General features: G+C 46.6%; 4 protein-coding genes across 5 annotated transcripts in view; 2 read left to right on the top strand and 2 right to left on the bottom strand.

Annotated features, from left to right (window-relative positions):
• Positions 1 to 6,110, top strand: part of LOC113098458 (cytoplasmic dynein 1 heavy chain 1-like) — a 34,236-nt gene extending 28,126 nt beyond the window's left edge. The window contains 14 exon segments of the mRNA XM_026263548.1: positions 1 to 68; positions 1,391 to 1,502; positions 1,661 to 1,721; positions 1,804 to 1,927; positions 2,005 to 2,118; positions 2,203 to 2,373; positions 2,463 to 2,680; positions 3,026 to 3,129; positions 3,674 to 3,882; positions 4,059 to 4,212; positions 4,286 to 4,428; positions 5,169 to 5,337; positions 5,427 to 5,551; positions 5,640 to 6,110. The exon segment at positions 1 to 68 is cut by the window's left edge and continues 93 nt beyond it. Coding sequence (XP_026119333.1) covers positions 1 to 68; positions 1,391 to 1,502; positions 1,661 to 1,721; positions 1,804 to 1,927; positions 2,005 to 2,118; positions 2,203 to 2,373; positions 2,463 to 2,680; positions 3,026 to 3,129; positions 3,674 to 3,882; positions 4,059 to 4,212; positions 4,286 to 4,428; positions 5,169 to 5,337; positions 5,427 to 5,551; positions 5,640 to 5,768 — 1,901 coding nt within the window. The 3' untranslated portion in view covers positions 5,769 to 6,110.
• A 102-nt stretch (positions 6,111 to 6,212) lies between these two features.
• LOC113098457 (uncharacterized) lies at positions 6,213 to 8,244 on the bottom strand. Of its 2 annotated transcripts, none has more exons than XM_026263546.1 (4): positions 7,752 to 8,244; positions 7,605 to 7,679; positions 7,454 to 7,522; positions 6,213 to 7,351 (listed from the first exon to the last, which is right to left on the bottom strand). In XM_026263546.1, the coding sequence occupies exons 1-4, from the start codon at positions 7,809 to 7,811 to the stop codon at positions 6,905 to 6,907; spliced, it is 651 nt and encodes a 216-aa protein (XP_026119331.1). In that variant the 5' UTR covers positions 7,812 to 8,244; the 3' UTR covers positions 6,213 to 6,904. The 2 variants fall into 2 exon arrangements, with proteins under 2 accessions (XP_026119331.1, XP_026119332.1); XM_026263547.1 differs by having other exon boundaries at positions 7,605 to 7,676.
• Positions 8,245 to 8,406: 162 nt separating this feature from the next.
• LOC113098451 (WD repeat-containing protein 20) lies at positions 8,407 to 16,024 on the top strand. The gene is made up of 4 exons (XM_026263538.1): positions 8,407 to 8,765; positions 11,363 to 11,545; positions 12,498 to 13,787; positions 14,742 to 16,024. Exons 1-4 carry the CDS (start codon positions 8,508 to 8,510, stop codon positions 14,793 to 14,795), a joined length of 1,785 nt encoding a protein of 594 aa, XP_026119323.1. The 5' UTR covers positions 8,407 to 8,507; the 3' UTR covers positions 14,796 to 16,024.
• A 101-nt stretch (positions 16,025 to 16,125) lies between these two features.
• The window catches only part of LOC113098459 (MAPK/MAK/MRK overlapping kinase), a 7,887-nt gene continuing 6,512 nt past the window's right edge, over positions 16,126 to 17,500 (bottom strand). Inside the window, exons 11-12 of the mRNA XM_026263549.1 lie at positions 17,091 to 17,282; positions 16,126 to 17,004 (exon numbers count right to left, since the gene is read on the bottom strand). Of these exons, the coding sequence (XP_026119334.1) occupies positions 16,933 to 17,004; positions 17,091 to 17,282 (264 nt within the window). The 3' untranslated portion in view covers positions 16,126 to 16,932. The remainder of the gene's footprint in view (positions 17,005 to 17,090; positions 17,283 to 17,500) is intronic.

The raw sequence follows: 17,500 nt of genomic DNA, 5'->3' as shown, positions 1-17,500 counted from the left end.
TCATGGGAGAAAACTTCATGGCCATCATGGAGCAGCCGCTGGACCTGGCCAACGTCGTGGACAGTGAGGTGAGGACGCGTGTGTGTGTGTGTGTGTGTGTGTGTGTGTGTGTGGTGTGCGCTGACGCTGTATCAGTCAAGTCACCTTTATTTATATAGCGCTTTTAACAATACAAATTGTAACAAAGCAACTGAACAACATTCATTAGGAAAACAGTGTGTCAATAATGCAAAATGATAGTTAAAGGCAGTTCATCATTGAATTCAGGGATGTCATCTCTGTTCAGTTAAATAGTGTCTGTGCATTTATTTGCAATCAAGTCAATGATATCGCTGTAGATGAAGTGACCCCAACTAAGCAAGCCAGAGGCGACAGCGGCAAGGAACCGAAACTCCATCGGTGACAGAATGGAGAAAAAACTTTGGGAGAAACCAGGCTCAGTTGGGGTCAGTTCTCCTCTGACCAGACGAAACCAGTAGTTCAATTCCAGACTGCAGCAAAGTCAGATTGTGCAGAAGAATCATCTGTTTCCTGTGGTCTTGTCCTGGTGCTCCTCTGAGACAAGGTCTTTACAGGGGATCTGTATCTGGGCTCTAGTTGTCCTGGTCTCCGCTGTCTTTCAGGGATGTAGAGGTCCTTTCTAGGTGCTGATCCACCATCTGGTCTGGATACGTACTGGATCCGGGTGACTGCAGTGACCCTCTGATCTGGACACAGACTGGATCTGGTGGCTACGGTGACCTCGGAACAAGAGAGAAACAGACTAATATTAGCGTAGATGCCATTCTTCTAATGATGTAGCAAGTACATCGGGTGTTATGTGAAGTGTTCCCGGTTCCGGTTTACCTAATTAATGCAGCCTAAAAATCCTTTAACGGATTTGGATATTAAAAGCATATTAGTGTGTTATGTGTATGCCAGGTTAAAGAGATGGGTCTTTAATCTAGATTTAAATTGCAAGAGTGTGTCTGCCTCCCGAACAATGTTAGGTAGGTTATTCCAGAGTTTAGGAGCCAAATAGGAAAAGGATCTGCCGCCCGCAGTTGATTTTCTTTTTTCAAAGTTTTTCAAATTGGTGTGTTTCACCGGGCTGTGAAGAAATATAGAGCTGAGTATCATCAGCATAACAGTGAAAGCTAACACCATGTTTCCTGATGATATCTCCCAAGGGTAACATATAAAGCGTGAAGAGTAGCGGCCCTAGAACTGAGCCTTGAGGTACTCCATACTGCATTTGTGATCAATATGATACATCTTCATTCACTGCTACGAATTGATGGCGGTCATATAAGTACAATTTTAACCATGCTAATGCACATATCAGTGTGTGTGGTGTGCTGACGCTCTGGTGCCGCAGATGCTGTATTAGTGTGTGTGTGTGTGTGTGCAGGTGAAGCCGGGGACGCCGGTGCTGATGTGCTCTGTTCCAGGGTATGATGCCAGCGGTCTGGTGCGGGATCTCGCAGCCGAGCAGAACAAACACATCACCTCCATTTCCATCGGTACGTACATAAGTGTTGGGAAGTAACTTTTTCAAAAAACAACGCACAAATTACTGTTAGTGCTGGGCAATGATTAATCTCCTCCAAAATAAGTTGTTGTTGGCATAATATATGTGTGTGTGCTGTAGTGAAGTAACACACACGTGCTCCATCTTCAGGTTCTGCTGAAGGCTTCAATAAAGCCGACAGAGACATCAACACAGCGGTGAAGTCCGGCAGGTGAGAGGAGCGCAGCTGACCGTCACACTCCTGATTGGTCAGGTCTGCTGGTCAGGTGACCTGATGTGTGTTTGTGTGTCAGGTGGGTGATGCTGGAGAACGTTCATCTGGCTCCCGGTTGGCTGATGCAGCTGGAGAAGAAGCTTCACTCCATGCAGCCGCACGCAAGCTTCCGGCTCTTCCTCACCATGGAGATTAACCCCAAGGTCACGCATCACTTCCTGTGCTCACTGTGTGCTGTGGTGAGGAGTGTGTGGTCTGATGTTGAGCGTGTCTCCCTCAGGTCCCTGTGAACCTGCTGCGTGCCGGACGCATCTTTGTGTTCGAGCCTCCTCCGGGGATGAAGGCTAATATGCTGCGCACGTTCAGCAGTATTCCTGTGGCACGCATGTGTAAGGTGAGCTCCAGACGAATCTCCACTGCACTCCATCACATGTTTACTGGATCTGTGTGACCTCACGCCTGTCGTCTGTGTTCTCAGTCTCCAAACGAAAGAGCACGCTTGTACTTCCTGCTGGCCTGGTTCCACGCCGTCATCCAGGAGCGCCTGCGTTACGCTCCGCTCGGCTGGTCCAAGAAGTACGAGTTCGGAGAGTCGGATCTGCGCTCGGCCTGCGACACGGTGGACACCTGGCTGGACGACACGGCGAAGGTTCGAGCCGCTCCTCATCTCCTGTGTGTGTGTGTGTATGTGTGTGTACGTGTGTGTGTGAGGCTCTGAGCGTCTGTGGTTCTCCGCAGGGCCGGCAGAACATCTCTCCAGATAAGATCCCGTGGGCGGCGCTGAGGACACTGATGGCTCAGTCCATCTACGGCGGTCGTATCGACAACGAGTTCGACCAGCGGCTGCTCAACACCTTCCTGGAGCGTCTCTTCACCACCAGCAGCTTCGACAGCGAGTTCAAGCTGGCGCTCAAAGTGGACGGACACAAGGACATCAAGATGCCCGACGGGATCCGGTCAGAGCAAACCTTTCAGTTTAATCCTGTTTCTGTTCTGTGTGTTCTGTCGGTGTGGTGCTCAGCTTCACAGACAGTGGTGAAATAAAGAAGTTAAAAGCTAGAGCAGTTATAAACGCTCACAGACTCAACATTTCTCAGGCAAGAAAGATCCATCATCTGTTGTGAGTCCAAACAGAAGTCTACACAGAGTCTGATAACTTACAGCTGGAAGAATAGTCTCATAACTGCTGAATTTAGATCCATTAACTTCTGTTTAGACTGAAGCTGAAGCGCTGTGTTCTGGATAAACCACATGGGGCAGTGTTTGAGACGTGTGTGTGTGTGTGTGTGTGTGTGTGGCAGGCGTGAGGAGTTCATCCACTGGGTGGAGATGCTGCCGGACACACAGACTCCGTCGTGGCTGGGTTTGCCGAGTAACGCAGAGAAGGTCCTGCTCACGACTCAGGGTACGAGCGTCTGTGGGACTGTCATGAGGACGTGTTTACTCCTGAACTCTGACCCCTCTCGTCTTCATCTCTCTCTCTGTCTCTGTCTCGAGGTCATTCTGTCATTCGCAGGCTTTCATCCTTCGGTTCTGTGAGTTTCTGTCAGAACACACCTCCTCGGCTGCGTGTGCTCGAGTCGTTAGCTCCGTACGCAGCGGAGCGGGTGTCTTCTGTCTCCTCAGCCTCCAGTAGCTGTATTTCACTGCCATCATGTCTCTGGCTTCCTGCTGCTGTTTTCTCCTCTCAGATCAGTTCAGTTCTTCTCAAATGCATTGTCATCCTCAGTGAAGTTCATCCTTAGTCTTAAGTTCATTCTGTGCGGCTTCATTCAGAATGTTTTCCTGATCAGACCGTGGCACGTCTTCCAGTCACTCATTATAACACAGTGCCTGAACACTTAAGTTTTGTCCAGCTGTTAATTTGATCTCCCTCCTTCACTTCCTGTGTGCGTCTCCCTCCCGTCCCTCACTTCCTGTCCCCGTGGCCGCTCCTTCCTCCCGCTCAGGCATTGACATGATGGGGAAGCTGCTGAAAATGCAGATGTTGGAGGATGAGGACGATCTGGCGTACGAGACGGAGAAGAAGCAGCGCAGCACGTCGTCGTCGGACGCACAGCCGGCCTGGATGAGGACGCTTCACACCACGGCACGCAACTGGCTTCAGCTGATCCCGGAGTCTGTGAACCCGCTCAAACGCACCGTGGAGAACATCAAGGTACGACTGCAGGCGTTTCGCCCGGAGTCCAGACTAACCCTGGATCCGTTCAGTCATGCTTCAGAGACACACACACGGTTCCAGTTCATGTTCTGATGGTGCATGTGATTAATCATGATTTACACACCTGTGTCTGATAGACCGCTCTGTGTTTTGTTGATGTCTGTTCTTCCCAGGATCCTCTGTTCCGGTTCTTCGAGCGCGAGGTGAAGATGGGCTCACAGATGCTGCAGGACGTGCGTCAGGATCTCACCGATGTGGTGCATGTGTGCGAGGGCAAGAAGAAGCAGACCAACGTCCTGCGCACGCTCATCAACGACCTGGTCAAGGGTGAGTGAGCGGGGTGACCTCTGACCCTTCAGATGTGTGTGCCGGGTCACTGACGCTGTCCCGTGCTCCGCAGGAATCCTGCCGCGCAGCTGGAGCCGCTACACCGTCCCCGCGGTTCTGACCGTCATCCAGTGGGTGGCAGACTTCAGCGAGAGGATCAAGCAGCTGCAGCAGATCTCTCAGGCAGCGGCCAGCGGAGGCGCTAAAGAGCTGAAGGTGTCCTGCTCAAACACTCCCTGGACCTGATCCAGATCATCCACACTGCTGCACACACACTGATCACAGCATCATTTCTGTTTCAGTGTCTCAATAGAGATCGCGTAACTCGAGCTTAACACGTTTGGCTGATTTTCCAGATCATAGAGAGTGTGTGTGAATGGTTGCCAGGTTAGGAAGGTCAAGTATACCACTGTGCTGGAAATGAGAAGCTCTAAATAGAGGGTTAACCTCATGGCACCAGGAAAGCTTGTTACTGATGTCACCTTTATTTCTCTAGGCAAACATCACAGACAATTAACACTGATTGGCTGAGCCGCGATCAAAGCTGTTCTAAACTCTACAAAGTGTCAATTCAGCTTTGTTTGTTTGTGTGTTGCTCGGCAACCACTCTGTTGGAACCACAGCTGTTTCTGAGGAGCTACATTGTTTGGTGGAAGAATACTGTTTTTATTAATATCACACTTTATTTGTGCCGTTTTATTCTGTGAAACATATGAAATAAGTTTTATGAAAGCAGTAAGCCTGGTGAAGCCGTGGTTCAGTGATATACAACGCTAAAGGTGTTTTAGTCATATTAACAACACCCCTTAGCGGTTATAAATCAGTGTAAACCACAGCTTTATTCTGAAACCGTTGTGTGGTTTTCCTTCTCATCACTGAAGCTGCTCCGACTCGGGCTGGATTAGATGAAGTGCTCCAGCTGTCGTGTGCTTTAACTGGCTCTGCTTCTCCTGCAGAACATCCATGTGAACCTGGGGGGTCTGTTCGTGCCTGAGGCCTACATCACGGCCACACGTCAGTACGTGGCTCAGGTGAACAGCTGGTCTCTGGAGGAGCTGTGTCTGGAGGTGAACGTGACGTCTGCACAGGGAGCAGCGCTGGACGCCTGCAGCTTCGGGATCAAGGGTGAGAGAGACGAGTGTGTATGTCTGAGAGAGGTGTGTGTGTGTGTGTGTGTGTGTGTATGTATCTGAGCGCTCTGTCCGTCTCCACAGGTCTGAAGCTACAGGGGGCCACCTGCTCCAACAACAAGCTCTCTCTGTCCAACAGTATCTCGACTGAACTGCCGCTGACGCAGCTGCGCTGGATGAAGCAGATCAACAGCGAGAAGAGGAACATGGTCAGTCACGAGGAACACCTAACACTGCTCTGATCTTCTGCTTCCTTCCTGATTCACAGTGTTTCTCTCTCTGTGTTCTCGTCTGTAGGTCACGCTGCCCGTGTATCTCAACTTCACTCGCTCCGACCTCATCTTCACCGTCGACTTCGACATCGCCACCAAAGAAGACCCGCATCACTTCTACGAGCGCGGCGTGGCCATCCTGTGCACCGACTAGATGCTGTTTGACCAGTCCCTCACCTCTACTAGTCATTCCCCTGTGTGTGTGTGTGTGTGTGTGTGTGTGTGTGTGTAGGTGGATCACAGCGGAGCGTGTCATGTGTTTAGAAAGTCAGACGAATGTTGGACGATGGATTGTGTTGGAGTTTCTGAGGCAGATGTTGTAATGGAACAGACGGGATTGTGTGTGTGTTTTAGATGGAAAAATGGAAGTTGAAGTATTGATGATTGGTGGTTTCCAATAAAGCTCATTTAGACTGTGTTTTGTATCTGCATGTTAATTAATTCGAGCCTGTAGGATGTGCATGTCAAATAATAAATCTACCATGTCTGGAAAAAAGTGTCTCCAGAGTTTTTCATTAAAACAGAGTTCAAGAAAGCACAGGTTCCTGATCAGATCAGATCTGTTGTGATGGTTCTGCAGCGCCACCTCGTGTCCTGATCAGGACTAACACTTCCAGAACCTCTCAGAGCTCCAGATCTGATTCTGACTGTGATTATAGGTTCAGATGAAGCTCTGTGTGATGCTTGGCTTCCTCTCACACACCACACAGTCCAGAGAAACACAGACTTTATTTTCACCCCATGATGCTGTGCACAATAAAGAACCGCACATACACTCAACTTCCAGATGTGCTTCTGCAGACTGGGTCATGATATTGAAAAGGTTTATGAAACAAGTGAAATTCAAATGAAAAAATCTATATGAACATGGTCTACAAACATTAACACGGAACAGGAGTTCTTCAGATGTTCTTCTCTCTTTGGATCCAAATAAAATAAATCCGTCCACTGCATTCATCCTTATGAGAAGAGAAACTAATATCTGTGTTCTGCAGACATTATTCATCATTACATCAGCTTCCTGACGAAAACATAGATCTATATTACTTTAGACTGTAGTTATATAGATGGCCACTCGCTGTTCATAAAGAAAAACAGATGAAACCCGTGAGCAATTTACTCAGAACTCATGAATAAAGGTTAGGTTTATTAGTCTTGATTTATTGTGTTGCACCTGAAGTCGGGAATGAAGAACTCTTCTCAATGGGTTTTAACAAATATTAGAGTCTTATTAGAGTCTCTATTTCCAAACGACTAAACAAAGCCACACATGCGGTGAATCTGAAGTCCTCAAAAAGCCACGCTCTCCAGCTCCATATCACTGATGCACTGCCTCTTCCTCTGCATCCCGTCGTCCACATCACCCGGAGGAGGGAAGAACTTCCTCTTGGAGAACGCTCCCTGGAGAGCAGGACTGTCTGGAGACCCGGTGTCTCTGGTGGAGGTCACCGCAGGAGAGTTCAGGGAGGATCTGGTGTTGAAGCCGGAGTCAGACAGATCTGCTTTCACACTCGTCAGGGTCTTACAGGAAGAGCAGAAGCTCTGGCCCGGCGTCTCCTGCTCCGAGTCGCTGGATGACCGCATCTGAACATCTGCAGCATCTGACCTCGACCTCACTTCTCCAGGAGCAGATCGACGGCTCGTCCCTTTCACCCGGAGCCCGCCCAGCCTTTGCTTCTTTGACCCTTCAGCAGAAGAACCAGAGTCTTCAGAACTTCCATCGTAGGGATCCAGGCTCTGAAAATGTGTCAGAACTTCAGGAAACACCAACAAAGCTCTTTCCAGAGATGACTGATCACAGAGAGACGCGGTGTGTAGCTGGAGCGGGTGTTTGTTTACCTGCTGGTAGTGATGTCCAGTGAAGCGCTGGAGTTTCTGAGGAGCTTCTGGAGCACTGCTCTCACAGCCCTGACACAAGAGTACACAGATCTTCTGCTTTATAATGATAGAAGGAATCTGAATGTTTGAGGATGATCTTTATCAGAAATACCTTGCTGCTGACATCAGACCATCTCGGGTTTGACTCGGACTCTGAGTCTGAGCTGGAGTCTACTTTACACATCTCCTGACAGAACACCACAGATGCATTAAACACACTCACAACAGACAGAGACACAATGAAAGAGGAAACTCTTACCATGTATTTGAATGCCAGTCTACCAACAACGTCTGACTGACTACTGATCAGTTCTTCCATTCCCAATCACTGAGTAAATCTCATCGCCATCTCACTCAGTTTACTCTGCTTTTATATCTCAGTCAATCGTGCCATGTTATAGAGAGTGTGTGTGCGTGCGCGTGCACGTGCAGGCTTCAGTCGAGGCCTTTTCTTCAGATTGGAAACCAATTACACGATAAACAACGAGATTCTCGAAATATTCTTAAATATCAGATGGGCTTTTATACGGGAGATCATTGAATAATCAGAAATCTTGGTTTGGACGTCAGTTATACTAATACTTTTCACACAGTAATTGGTAGAAGAAACAAAACAGTTAATATGTGTGAGGACGGATGGGAAATAAAATAATTAGACTGTATTTGGGAAGTGTTGTTTAATTATTTATATTTCGTAAATACTTTAATATTTGATGAATGACAATGTTATTTTTATTTATTTTGAATCGCATGTATGTATGTGTGTGTGTAAATGCGCATGTACTCTCACTAATGCTAATGTGTTGTATTTATTGATTTTAATCACGCAATAAAAAAATCTACGTAATTTTCGGTGTAATAGTAAGAGACCAAACACAATTTAAAAAAGTACAGCTCATCCAAAGCCAGTTCAGTAAAACGCGACACTATCTGCGGAGCGCGTCTGATCGCGGCGCGTCGGTGTGTAGTGCGCATGCGCAGCGCGTCAGATCCGGCTGCGGAAGGATGAATGTAAATGTCAAAGATGGCGGCGGAGGGAGGAGGGAAGGAGATGAACGAGATCAAGAGTCAGTTCAGCACGCGAGAAGGCGCATATAAACTCCTCACGCACTCAGAGTACAGCAGACCCAACCGAGTGCCCTTCAACTCTCAGGGATCGAACCCCGTCAGAGTCTCGTTCGTCAACGTCAACGATCAGTCCGGGAACGGCGAGCGCATCTGCTTCAATGTGGGCCGGGAGCTTTATTTCTACATCTATAAAGGCGTCAGGAAGGTGAGCGCGACGCGTGTTTATCTGCGCTTTCGTCAAATAGCTGTTATTTCACATCAAGGGTGACGCGACGTGAATGTCACACGCACGCGCACGCACTCGAGCGTTCTCACACCTGTCGCGCAGATCAAAGAGAGACGTTTGTTTATTTCTGTGCGCGCACGCGCGTGTGTGTGTGATTCTCTCTGTCTCTCTCTCTCTCAATTCAATTTAATTCAATTCAATTCAGTTAGCTTTATTGGCATGGCACAAGTCAAGTCACCTTTATTTATATAGAGTTTTAAACTAAATACATTGCGTCAAAGCAACTGAACAACATTCATTAGGAAAACAGTGTGTCAATAATGCAAAATGATAGTTAAAGGCAGTTCATCATTGAATTCAGGGATGTCATCTCTGTTCAGTTAAATAGTGTCTGTGCATTTATTTGCAATCAAGTCAATGATATCGCTGTAGATGAAGTGACCCCAACTAAGCAAGCCAGAGGTGACAGCGGCAAGGAACCGAAACTCCATCGGTGACAGAATGGAGAAAAAAACCTTGGGAGAAACCAGGCTCAGTTGGGGTCAGTTCTCCTCTGACCAGACGAAACCAGTAGTTCAATTCCAGACTGCAGCAAAGTCAGATTGTGCAGAAGAATCATCTGTTTCCTGTGGTCTTGTCCTGGTGCTCCTCTGAGACAAGGTCTTTACAGGGCATCTGTATCTGGGCTCTAGTTGTCCTGGTCTCCGCTGTCTTTCTGGGCAGTAGAGGTCCTTTCTAGGTGCTGATCCACCATCTGGTCTGGATACGTACTGGATTCGGGCGACTGCAGTGACCCTCTGATCTGGACACAGACTGGATCTGGTGGCTACGGTGACCTCGGAATAAGAGAGAAACAGACTAATATTAGCGTAGATGCCATTCTTCTAATGATGTAGCAAGTACATCGGGTGTTATGTGAAGTGTTTCCGGTTCCGGTTTACCTAATTAATGCAGCCTAAAAATCCTTTAACGGATTTGGATATTAAAAGCATATTAGTATGTTATGTGTATGCCAGGTTAAAGAGATGGGTCTTTAATCTAGATTTAAACTGCAAGAGTGTGTCTGCCTCCTGAACAATGTTAGGTAGGTTATTCCAGAGTTTAGGCGGCAAATAGGAAAAGGATCTGCCGCCCGCAGTTGATTTTGATATTCTAGGTATTATCAAATTGCCTGAGTTTTGAGAACAAAAGTATATTTTGCATTGCCAAACCATACATATGAAAAGAGAACATATACAACAGTGTGATTTGGAACAATATAGCAATTGAAATAACATTTGAACAAGTAATATTAGAAGAACGATATTAAAACACATTGATGCATATAAACATATGATTTTCTTAGAGTTATGTAACAGATTATTTATTCATTTAATTAATAACTGGATTCAGCATCATCTACAGTCGTGTGTGTGTTGGTTTGGTGTGAGTGTATTCTCTGGATGTTGTGTGTTGGCTGTGTCTCAGGAGTCGGCAGGCTGTTATTAATCTTGCCGCTATATTTGCACATTCAGATTTTCAGCGAGAATGAAGGTGAGTTTTTCTGTTGGGGTGCAATTATTAAAATGGGGAAATATTTTGTTTATTTTGGTATAGTAGTGGTTTCTGATGGTTTGGTATTTGGGGCATAGTGTGAGGAAGTGCAGCTCTGTTTCGATCTCTCCCAGAATGCAGTGGGAGCAGAGTCTCTGTGTTTGTCTGCGGCGGCCCGTCTCTACGGCCAGACTGTGCTCACTGACTCTGTACATCTCATCTCTCTCTCTCTCTCTCTCTCTCTCTCTCTCTCTCTGTGTGTGTGTGTGTGTGTCCAGTGCTGAACTGCGGATGTAACGTTTTGTCTTACATCAACCCAGTGTGTTTTGGTGTAGTACATCGTGAAATGAACACACTCAATAAAACAGACAAATTCCCTGCGCCTGTTGTTTGTGTTGTGTGAGTGAGTGTGTGTGTGTGAGAGAGAGAGTGAAACTGAGTGCCTGTGTGAGAGTGAGAATGTGTTAGTGCGCGCACATGAGAGTGCACTTATGTGCATGAGAGTGAGCATCTGTCTGAGTGAGTGTGTGTGTGTGTGAGAGCGTGATAGAGAATGTGTGAGAGAGTGCATGAGAGAGTGTGAGTTAGCATGTGAGAGTGTGTGCGTGAGAGAGTGTGTGTGCGTGAGAGCGTGCGTATGTGCATGAGAGTGAGCGTCTGCTTGAGTTAGCATGTGAGAGTGTGTGCGTGAGAGAGAGCGTGATAGAGAGAATGTGAGAGTGCGTGCATGTCCCCATTTTTCAAAACATTTATAAATCATACAGAATGAGTTTTTTTGAGAAAGTAAAAATGCACAAAGTTTCCTGTGAGGGTTAGGGTTAGGTTTAGGGTTGGTGAAGGGAGAGAGAATATACAGTTTCTACAGAATAAAAACCATTACACCTATGGGATGAACACACTTTACACTAAAACAAACGTGTGTGTGTCTGGTTGTTCTGCAGGTGTTTCAGTCTCTCTCTCTCTATCTCTCTCTGTGTGTGTGTGTGTGTGTGTGTGTGTGTGTGTGTGTGTGTGTGTGTGTGTGTGTGTGTGTTGGGCTGTAGGCTGCTGATCTGAGTAAGCCCATAGACAAGCGGATCTACAAGGGAACGCAGCCCACGTGCCACGACTTCAATCACCTGACGGCGACGGCGGAGAGCGTGTCTCTGCTGGTGGGCTTCTCCGCTGGACAGGTGCAGCTCATCGACCCCATCAAGAAGGAGACCAGCAAACTCTTCAATGAAGAAGTGAGTGTCGTAGGGCTCTGTCAAACAGACTTCTTTCCCCCCCACATTCAATTTAAATTCTAGATTCAAGTTTAATGGTTTAATTAAGGGTTTATTATCCAAAAAGATGGCCCTTAGAAAGTCTACATTTTTCTGGATTCTGTGTTTTGTGATTTACCGTATTTTCCGGACTATAAGTCGCACTGTTTTTCATAGTTTGGCTGGTCCTGTGACTTGTAGTCAGGTGCGACTTATTTATCAAAATTAATTTGACATGAACCAAGAGAAAACATTACGGTCTCCAGCCGCTAGAGGGCGCTGTATGCTGCTCAGTGCTGCTGTAGTCTACACTGAACACATAGAGCGCCCTCTAGCGGCTGGAGACCTGTTTTCTCTCGGTTCTTGGGTCTAAATAAATGTGACTTATAGTCCAGTGTGACTTATGTTTTTTTTCCTCATCATGACGTATTTTTGGACTGATGCGACTTATACTCAGGTGCGACTTATAGTCAGAAAAATACGGTAATATAAATTTATTATCCAATGAATTCTATTGGTTACCTATTGTTTGCAATAAAACAAACTGCTGCACAACATAAAATGTGTAATATTCCTTAATAATACCATTTATTAAAACTATAATGTATTATTATTATTATTATTATTATTATTACTGCTGTACCATAATAATGTATTTCTTAAAGTGAAACGTTTATTTTGGTGAGTTGTAGTGAAGGGCTGTGAGTTTCTGTGTCATCTGTCCGTAGTGTTCTCAGATGGTGACTTTCTTCTGTATCCAATTCTTATGACAGGATTCTGTGATTCTGTCTGTGTTTTCTGCATCGTGAGACTCTTATCTCTGTATCTGTGTTTGTTGTGTTCTGGAGGACATGTTAGTTTATTCTCATTGATTGTGATCCTCTCCTTTAACCTCGTGTCCTCTCTGTCTTGTGTCTTCTCCTGCTCCGCTCAGAGACTCATAGATAAATCCCGGGTCACGTGTGTGAAGTGGGTCCCTGGCTCCGAGAGCCTGTTCCTCGTGGCTCACTCCAGCGGGAGCATGTACCTGTATAACGTGGAGCACACCTGCGGCACCACGGCGCCTCACTACCAGCTGCTGAAGCAGGGCGAGAACTACAGCGTTCACACCTGCAAGAGCAAGTCCACGCGCAACCCTCTGCTCAAGTGGACGGTGGGCGAGGGCGCGCTCAACGAGTTCTCCTTCTCTCCCGACGGGAAGTTCCTGGCCTGCGTGAGTCAGGACGGTTTCCTGCGGGTCTTCAACTTCGACGCGGTGGAGCTGCACGGCACCATGAAGAGCTACTTCGGAGGCCTGCTGTGCGTCTGCTGGAGCCCTGACGGGAAGTACATCGTGGCCGGCGGCGAGGACGACCTGGTGACCGTCTGGTGCTTCTCAGACTGCCGGGTGATCGCCCGCGGACACGGACACAAGTCCTGGGTGAGCGTGGTGGCGTTTGACCACTACACCACCAGCGTGGAGGAGAGCGAGCCCATGGAGTTCAGCGGCAGCGACGAGGACTTCCAGGATCAAATCCACTTCGGCCGAGACCGGGCCAACAGCACACAGTCACGTCTGTCCAAGCGCAACTCCACGGACAGCCGACCGGTCAGCGTGACCTACCGCTTCGGCTCGGTGGGGCAGGACACTCAGCTGTGCCTGTGGGACCTGACGGAGGACATCCTGTTCCCACACCTCCCTCTGTCCCGGACGCGGACGCACACTAATGTGATGAACGCCAGCGCCCCGCCGGCCGCAGGAAGCGGAGGCAGCGGCTCCATCAACCCCAGCACCAACGGCAGCAGCAGCGGCTCAAGTGTGCCGGCGAACACACTCCCCGCTCCGCTGCCGCGCTCCAACAGTCTCCCGCACTCCGCCGCTAACAGCAAGAGCGCCGCCTCGGACAACCCCATCGCCGCCGGAGTCAGCAAGTTCGCCACGCTCTCGCTGCACGACCGCAAGGAGCGGCACCCCGACAAAGACCACAAGCGCAACCACAGCATGGGCCACATCAGCAGCAAGAGCAGCGACAAGCTCAACCTGCTGACCAAAACCAAAACAGACCCCGCCAAGACTCTGGGCACGCCGCTGTGTCCGCGCATGCAGGACGTGCCGCTGCTCGAGCCGCTCATCTGTAAAAAGATCGCACACGAGAGACTCACCGTGCTCATCTTTCTAGAGGACTGTTTAGTGACCGCGTGTCAGGAGGGGTTTATCTGCACGTGGGCGAGACCCGGCAAAGTGGTGAGTTCCTCTCTACCTCATGAAGTGAACACTTTTACCTTGTCAAAAACAGCTCTGCTCACACAGGTCCGTTTGGGTGTATGTCTCTTTAAATGATAATGAGTTACTGCGCACTTCTGGGATTTCCACTGAAGATAAAATATTCCAGTGTAGGGTTGAGCCGATAGATGATGGTTTATAGACATCACAGTGTTGAGACGTCCACGATCACACACAACCGCTTAGATTCGCGATCACACATGCTCTGTTTCTACTGTGGACACGCATCGTCCTCCGTCGTCTCATAACACAAACACCGTTGAAAATCATTTGAAATTACTATCAACATGACGTAAACAACACCACATGACTGTCAGGGATCTGTGATGTCACGCTGTAGAACACACATTATAATTAACCCTTCCTACATCCCAGAGGAGACCAATCTGATCGGCTCATTTTCTCACATGCTTTCAGAGAAAGTTGCGTTACGTCTTCTGAGATGGTAGATGCACCCTACACGCGTGTGCAAATCATCATATCAGAAGGATTTCTGAAGATCATGTGACACTGGAGACTGGAGGAATGATGCTGAAAATACAGCTGTTTTAAATTATTCTTCTGTATTTCTCTAACCTCAGACACTCAGAGATGTTTGATTCTGAGAGTGTTTAATGATTGTAGTCGAGTCTCTTGTTCGTGTGAGTTTGGTGTTCGTATGTTGGTGCTCTATGTAGAGCGCTCCGCTTCAATGACGGTCCATTTGAGTGAGGACCCTCCCTTAGAAGGGAGCCTGTGTAGTTCACTAGGCTTGGAGCAGAGCTTGTTTTCTGGTAAATCTGTATTATTGTGAGCGCTAGTGAAGGAGTCCAGGATAGTTCATCGTGTGTGTGTGTGTGATCTGTACGTTTGGTCAGATGTGTTTCCTTCTGTATAGTTCTTCGTTCAAATGTCTCTTCTTCTTCTCTTTTCCAGGGTTTGTTGTCCTCCCAGAACCAAGCCAGTTCTCCCAGTGGAACAGTAGTATAGCCTCTCTCTGCTGCTATGAGATCCGCATCCGTCTCCCCTCACAACTCCCAGTTTTCCTGCTTTCTGTCGTTCCGGAGGCTCGTGGAGAGACTGTACCGCGGGGCTCCTTCCATTTCTTCTGTTCTCAGAGTATTTATTTAATTGTTTTCTTGCTTTCACTCTCAGATGCATCTCACTGTTATTTGTGGTCCTGTGTACTTCAAGCTTCCCGAGGTGTGTGAGATCATTCAGTCGTGTAACGCAGTGGGTTTGAACTCCGTCAGGAGACTCGCTCCAGCACAGATCCTTTCACCCTCCTTCTTCAGGAACAGATTTCATCCCCGCTGTTGAAAACTTTGCACTGATTTTATTTTGGTTGTTGTTTTTCTGGTCACTACCATAAAGGATCAAAACAGACGAAAGGAAGCGAGAGATGTTTGGGGAAGGCCTCGATGCACTTGGCTTTAATATCCTCTGTCTTGAAATCTGAATCTGAAAAGCTGGATGCTGCAATCATAGTTTTTTAAAGAAAATTTCTTTGCACTTAATAGTTTATTAGAAGAGAATGGCTTTACATTTTTGTGTGCGAGGACTCACAGACTGGTATAATGTGGAGAATTATGATTACAACTTTGTATCTATGAGCATTTATTTTAATATTGTTTCAGATAAAAATCTGCTTTGTATTATATGTATAATATTGTAATTCAGTGATTTATCGGGGAGAAAGCAAATGATCAGTAACTCTAGTGAACGTTTGTCATCATTACAGGAAATAGTGACATTTCTAAAGCAGACGAATAGACTTAATAATATTAAAAATAATCTTAAATATGCAGGTTTCAGTTTTTATTTGTTTGGTTTTCCGTCTCTTGTACAGAAGTCACCCAGATGTATTTTGATATCGGAGAATCTATTGTTAGACTGCAGAGCGTGTGAAGCTCAGGAAGTCCAGCAGAAGAAGAAAACAAACCTAACGAAAGAGTTTCCAGAGTTCATATTTCGCTTACCAGCAGCAAACTTCTTCTGTGTACTTCTCAGAAAAACTGATAGCCGACTGGGTTTAGAGTCGATCAGAATCTGTGTGACACTATTAAACATCTAACAGAGCCTTTTTGTGACTCTCAGTCGTTGTAAATGAAATATACACTAACCAGGAAAGACCAGGATGTGCAAGTGGTCATATTTTTGATTGATGTGGTAAACATTTTGCATTTCACATTTTGTTCTTCATTAAAAAAGGTCCATGGATGTTTGGTCTGGTGTGTATGGTCCTTGTCTGTACTAGTTTACTTTAACCAGCTAAACCACATATTTAATAACGGTTGGTGCTTTTTCACGCTGGTCCAGGAAAACTGAATAACCTTTTTGGTCCTATTTTGGAGAATTTATATATTTTAGTTCTACTGTACGTCAGCAGGTGAAACCAACAATCATAACCTTTAAATATGTTTGACACTTCTGTTGCTAAGACCCTTTTTGGAATTAATTTAAGATGTTTTATTTATACTGGTATAATTTAGAGTGTATGGCCAATGGTAAGATGTGTTGGTGTCGTGACGGCTAGCGTTCGAGGACATTTAAAGGCATCACAAACATCAGATGTCTACAGTGAGCTGTCGAAGCATTGCTATCTGCAGTGTTCAGTTAAACACCTTTATTCACGACTATGAAGTCCACTTGTGGAAATGTCTCTCAATAGCAAACCAGTGCTGCTCATGGTCCTGTTTAACTTTCATCCCATAATATTCACGAAAGTCTGTGCAAATATAAAAGTAGAGTAACACCAGGAATACGCAGCTGGAATGGCACGTGCTCTCTCTGCTGTAATCCGTCTCGTTTCGAGATTCATTGGTCTGCTCTGGGTCTAATGGAAAGCAGCACAATCACATTCTACATTTGTTACATCCATTTCTATAGAATCTGCTTTCAACAATCTGAAACAAATAAACTGCGGTTAGGTCAGATGATCTGAGACAGATGGTCAGCCAGGAAACCCATGCAAATATCATCTTGTACTGGTTTGAAAACTGCATGTTTCTTTGTGTCTTTGTGACTTTTATTATGTAATGTGACATTTAACTGTTGATGTTTTTGGTCTGTTGAAGCCAGCCCACTGGAACCAGAGACAGACGGCGGGTGTGAATGTCTTCAGTGGTCAGCACTGGTCTGGACGGCGCTCCAGCGGAGGCATGTAGTAGCTCTTGACACGGTGTGGCTCTTCTTTGGGCTTTAAAATCAGAAGAAAAGAGATTCAGATCAAAGACAGTCCTAGATCAGATGAAAGGACTGAAGCGGGTGTAAAGGTGTGACTACTTTAGCCAGACGAGAGTGGCACTTCTTGGAGATGGCAGGCAGAGAGGCGCGGTGTGAAGCGGTCAGCGCTGGGAAGCTGGACACTGGGTAAGGGATGCTGGGCGTGGGGCCCACCACATTGAGTTTTGGTAGCTCCAGAGGGAAATGCGAGGCGTTTCGTCGGCTGAGCGGGTCACCGGCGAACTTGAGATGCTGCAGAGAACAGTTGAAACATTTCATCACAACTGAGCTTAGATTTGACTCTTTATACTGCTTTCTCTGTCAAAATACATTTCTTTCCAATGAAAGAAGATAAAACAATTTGAAATAGAATTTTATGAATCTGTTCATTATCTGATGACAAAATATAACTGAAAATTCAATAATATCCAAAGGTTTTATGTATTAATTGAAATCAACAACAAAAATGA

Source organism: Carassius auratus, unplaced genomic scaffold (assembly GCF_003368295.1).
Source record: "Carassius auratus strain Wakin unplaced genomic scaffold, ASM336829v1 scaf_tig00216561, whole genome shotgun sequence".
Classification (NCBI taxonomy): domain Eukaryota; kingdom Metazoa; phylum Chordata; class Actinopteri; order Cypriniformes; family Cyprinidae; genus Carassius; species Carassius auratus.
The sequence above is the reverse complement of the archived record's forward strand: the minus strand, read 5'-3'. Positions and strand labels throughout refer to the sequence as shown.

Bases quoted from the DNA above. Each gene is read 5' to 3' on its own strand.
- LOC113098457 (XM_026263546.1), bottom strand. From the start codon at position 7,811: ATGGAAGAACTGATCAGTAGTCAGTCAGACGTTGTTGGTAGACTGGCA. The intron at 7,523-7,604 runs GTATTTCTGATA...CTCTTGTGTCAG, and splicing joins GGTCTGATGTCAGCAGCAAG to GGCTGTGAGAGCAGTGCTCC. The intron at 7,352-7,453 runs GTAAACAAACAC...ACACATTTTCAG, and splicing joins CTGGACATCACTACCAGCAG to AGCCTGGATCCCTACGATGG.
- LOC113098451 (XM_026263538.1), top strand. From the start codon at position 8,508: ATGTCAAAGATGGCGGCGGAGGGAGGAGGGAAGGAGATGAACGAGATC. The intron at 8,766-11,362 runs GTGAGCGCGACG...GTTGGGCTGTAG, and splicing joins TCTATAAAGGCGTCAGGAAG to GCTGCTGATCTGAGTAAGCC. The intron at 11,546-12,497 runs GTGAGTGTCGTA...TGCTCCGCTCAG, and splicing joins GCAAACTCTTCAATGAAGAA to AGACTCATAGATAAATCCCG.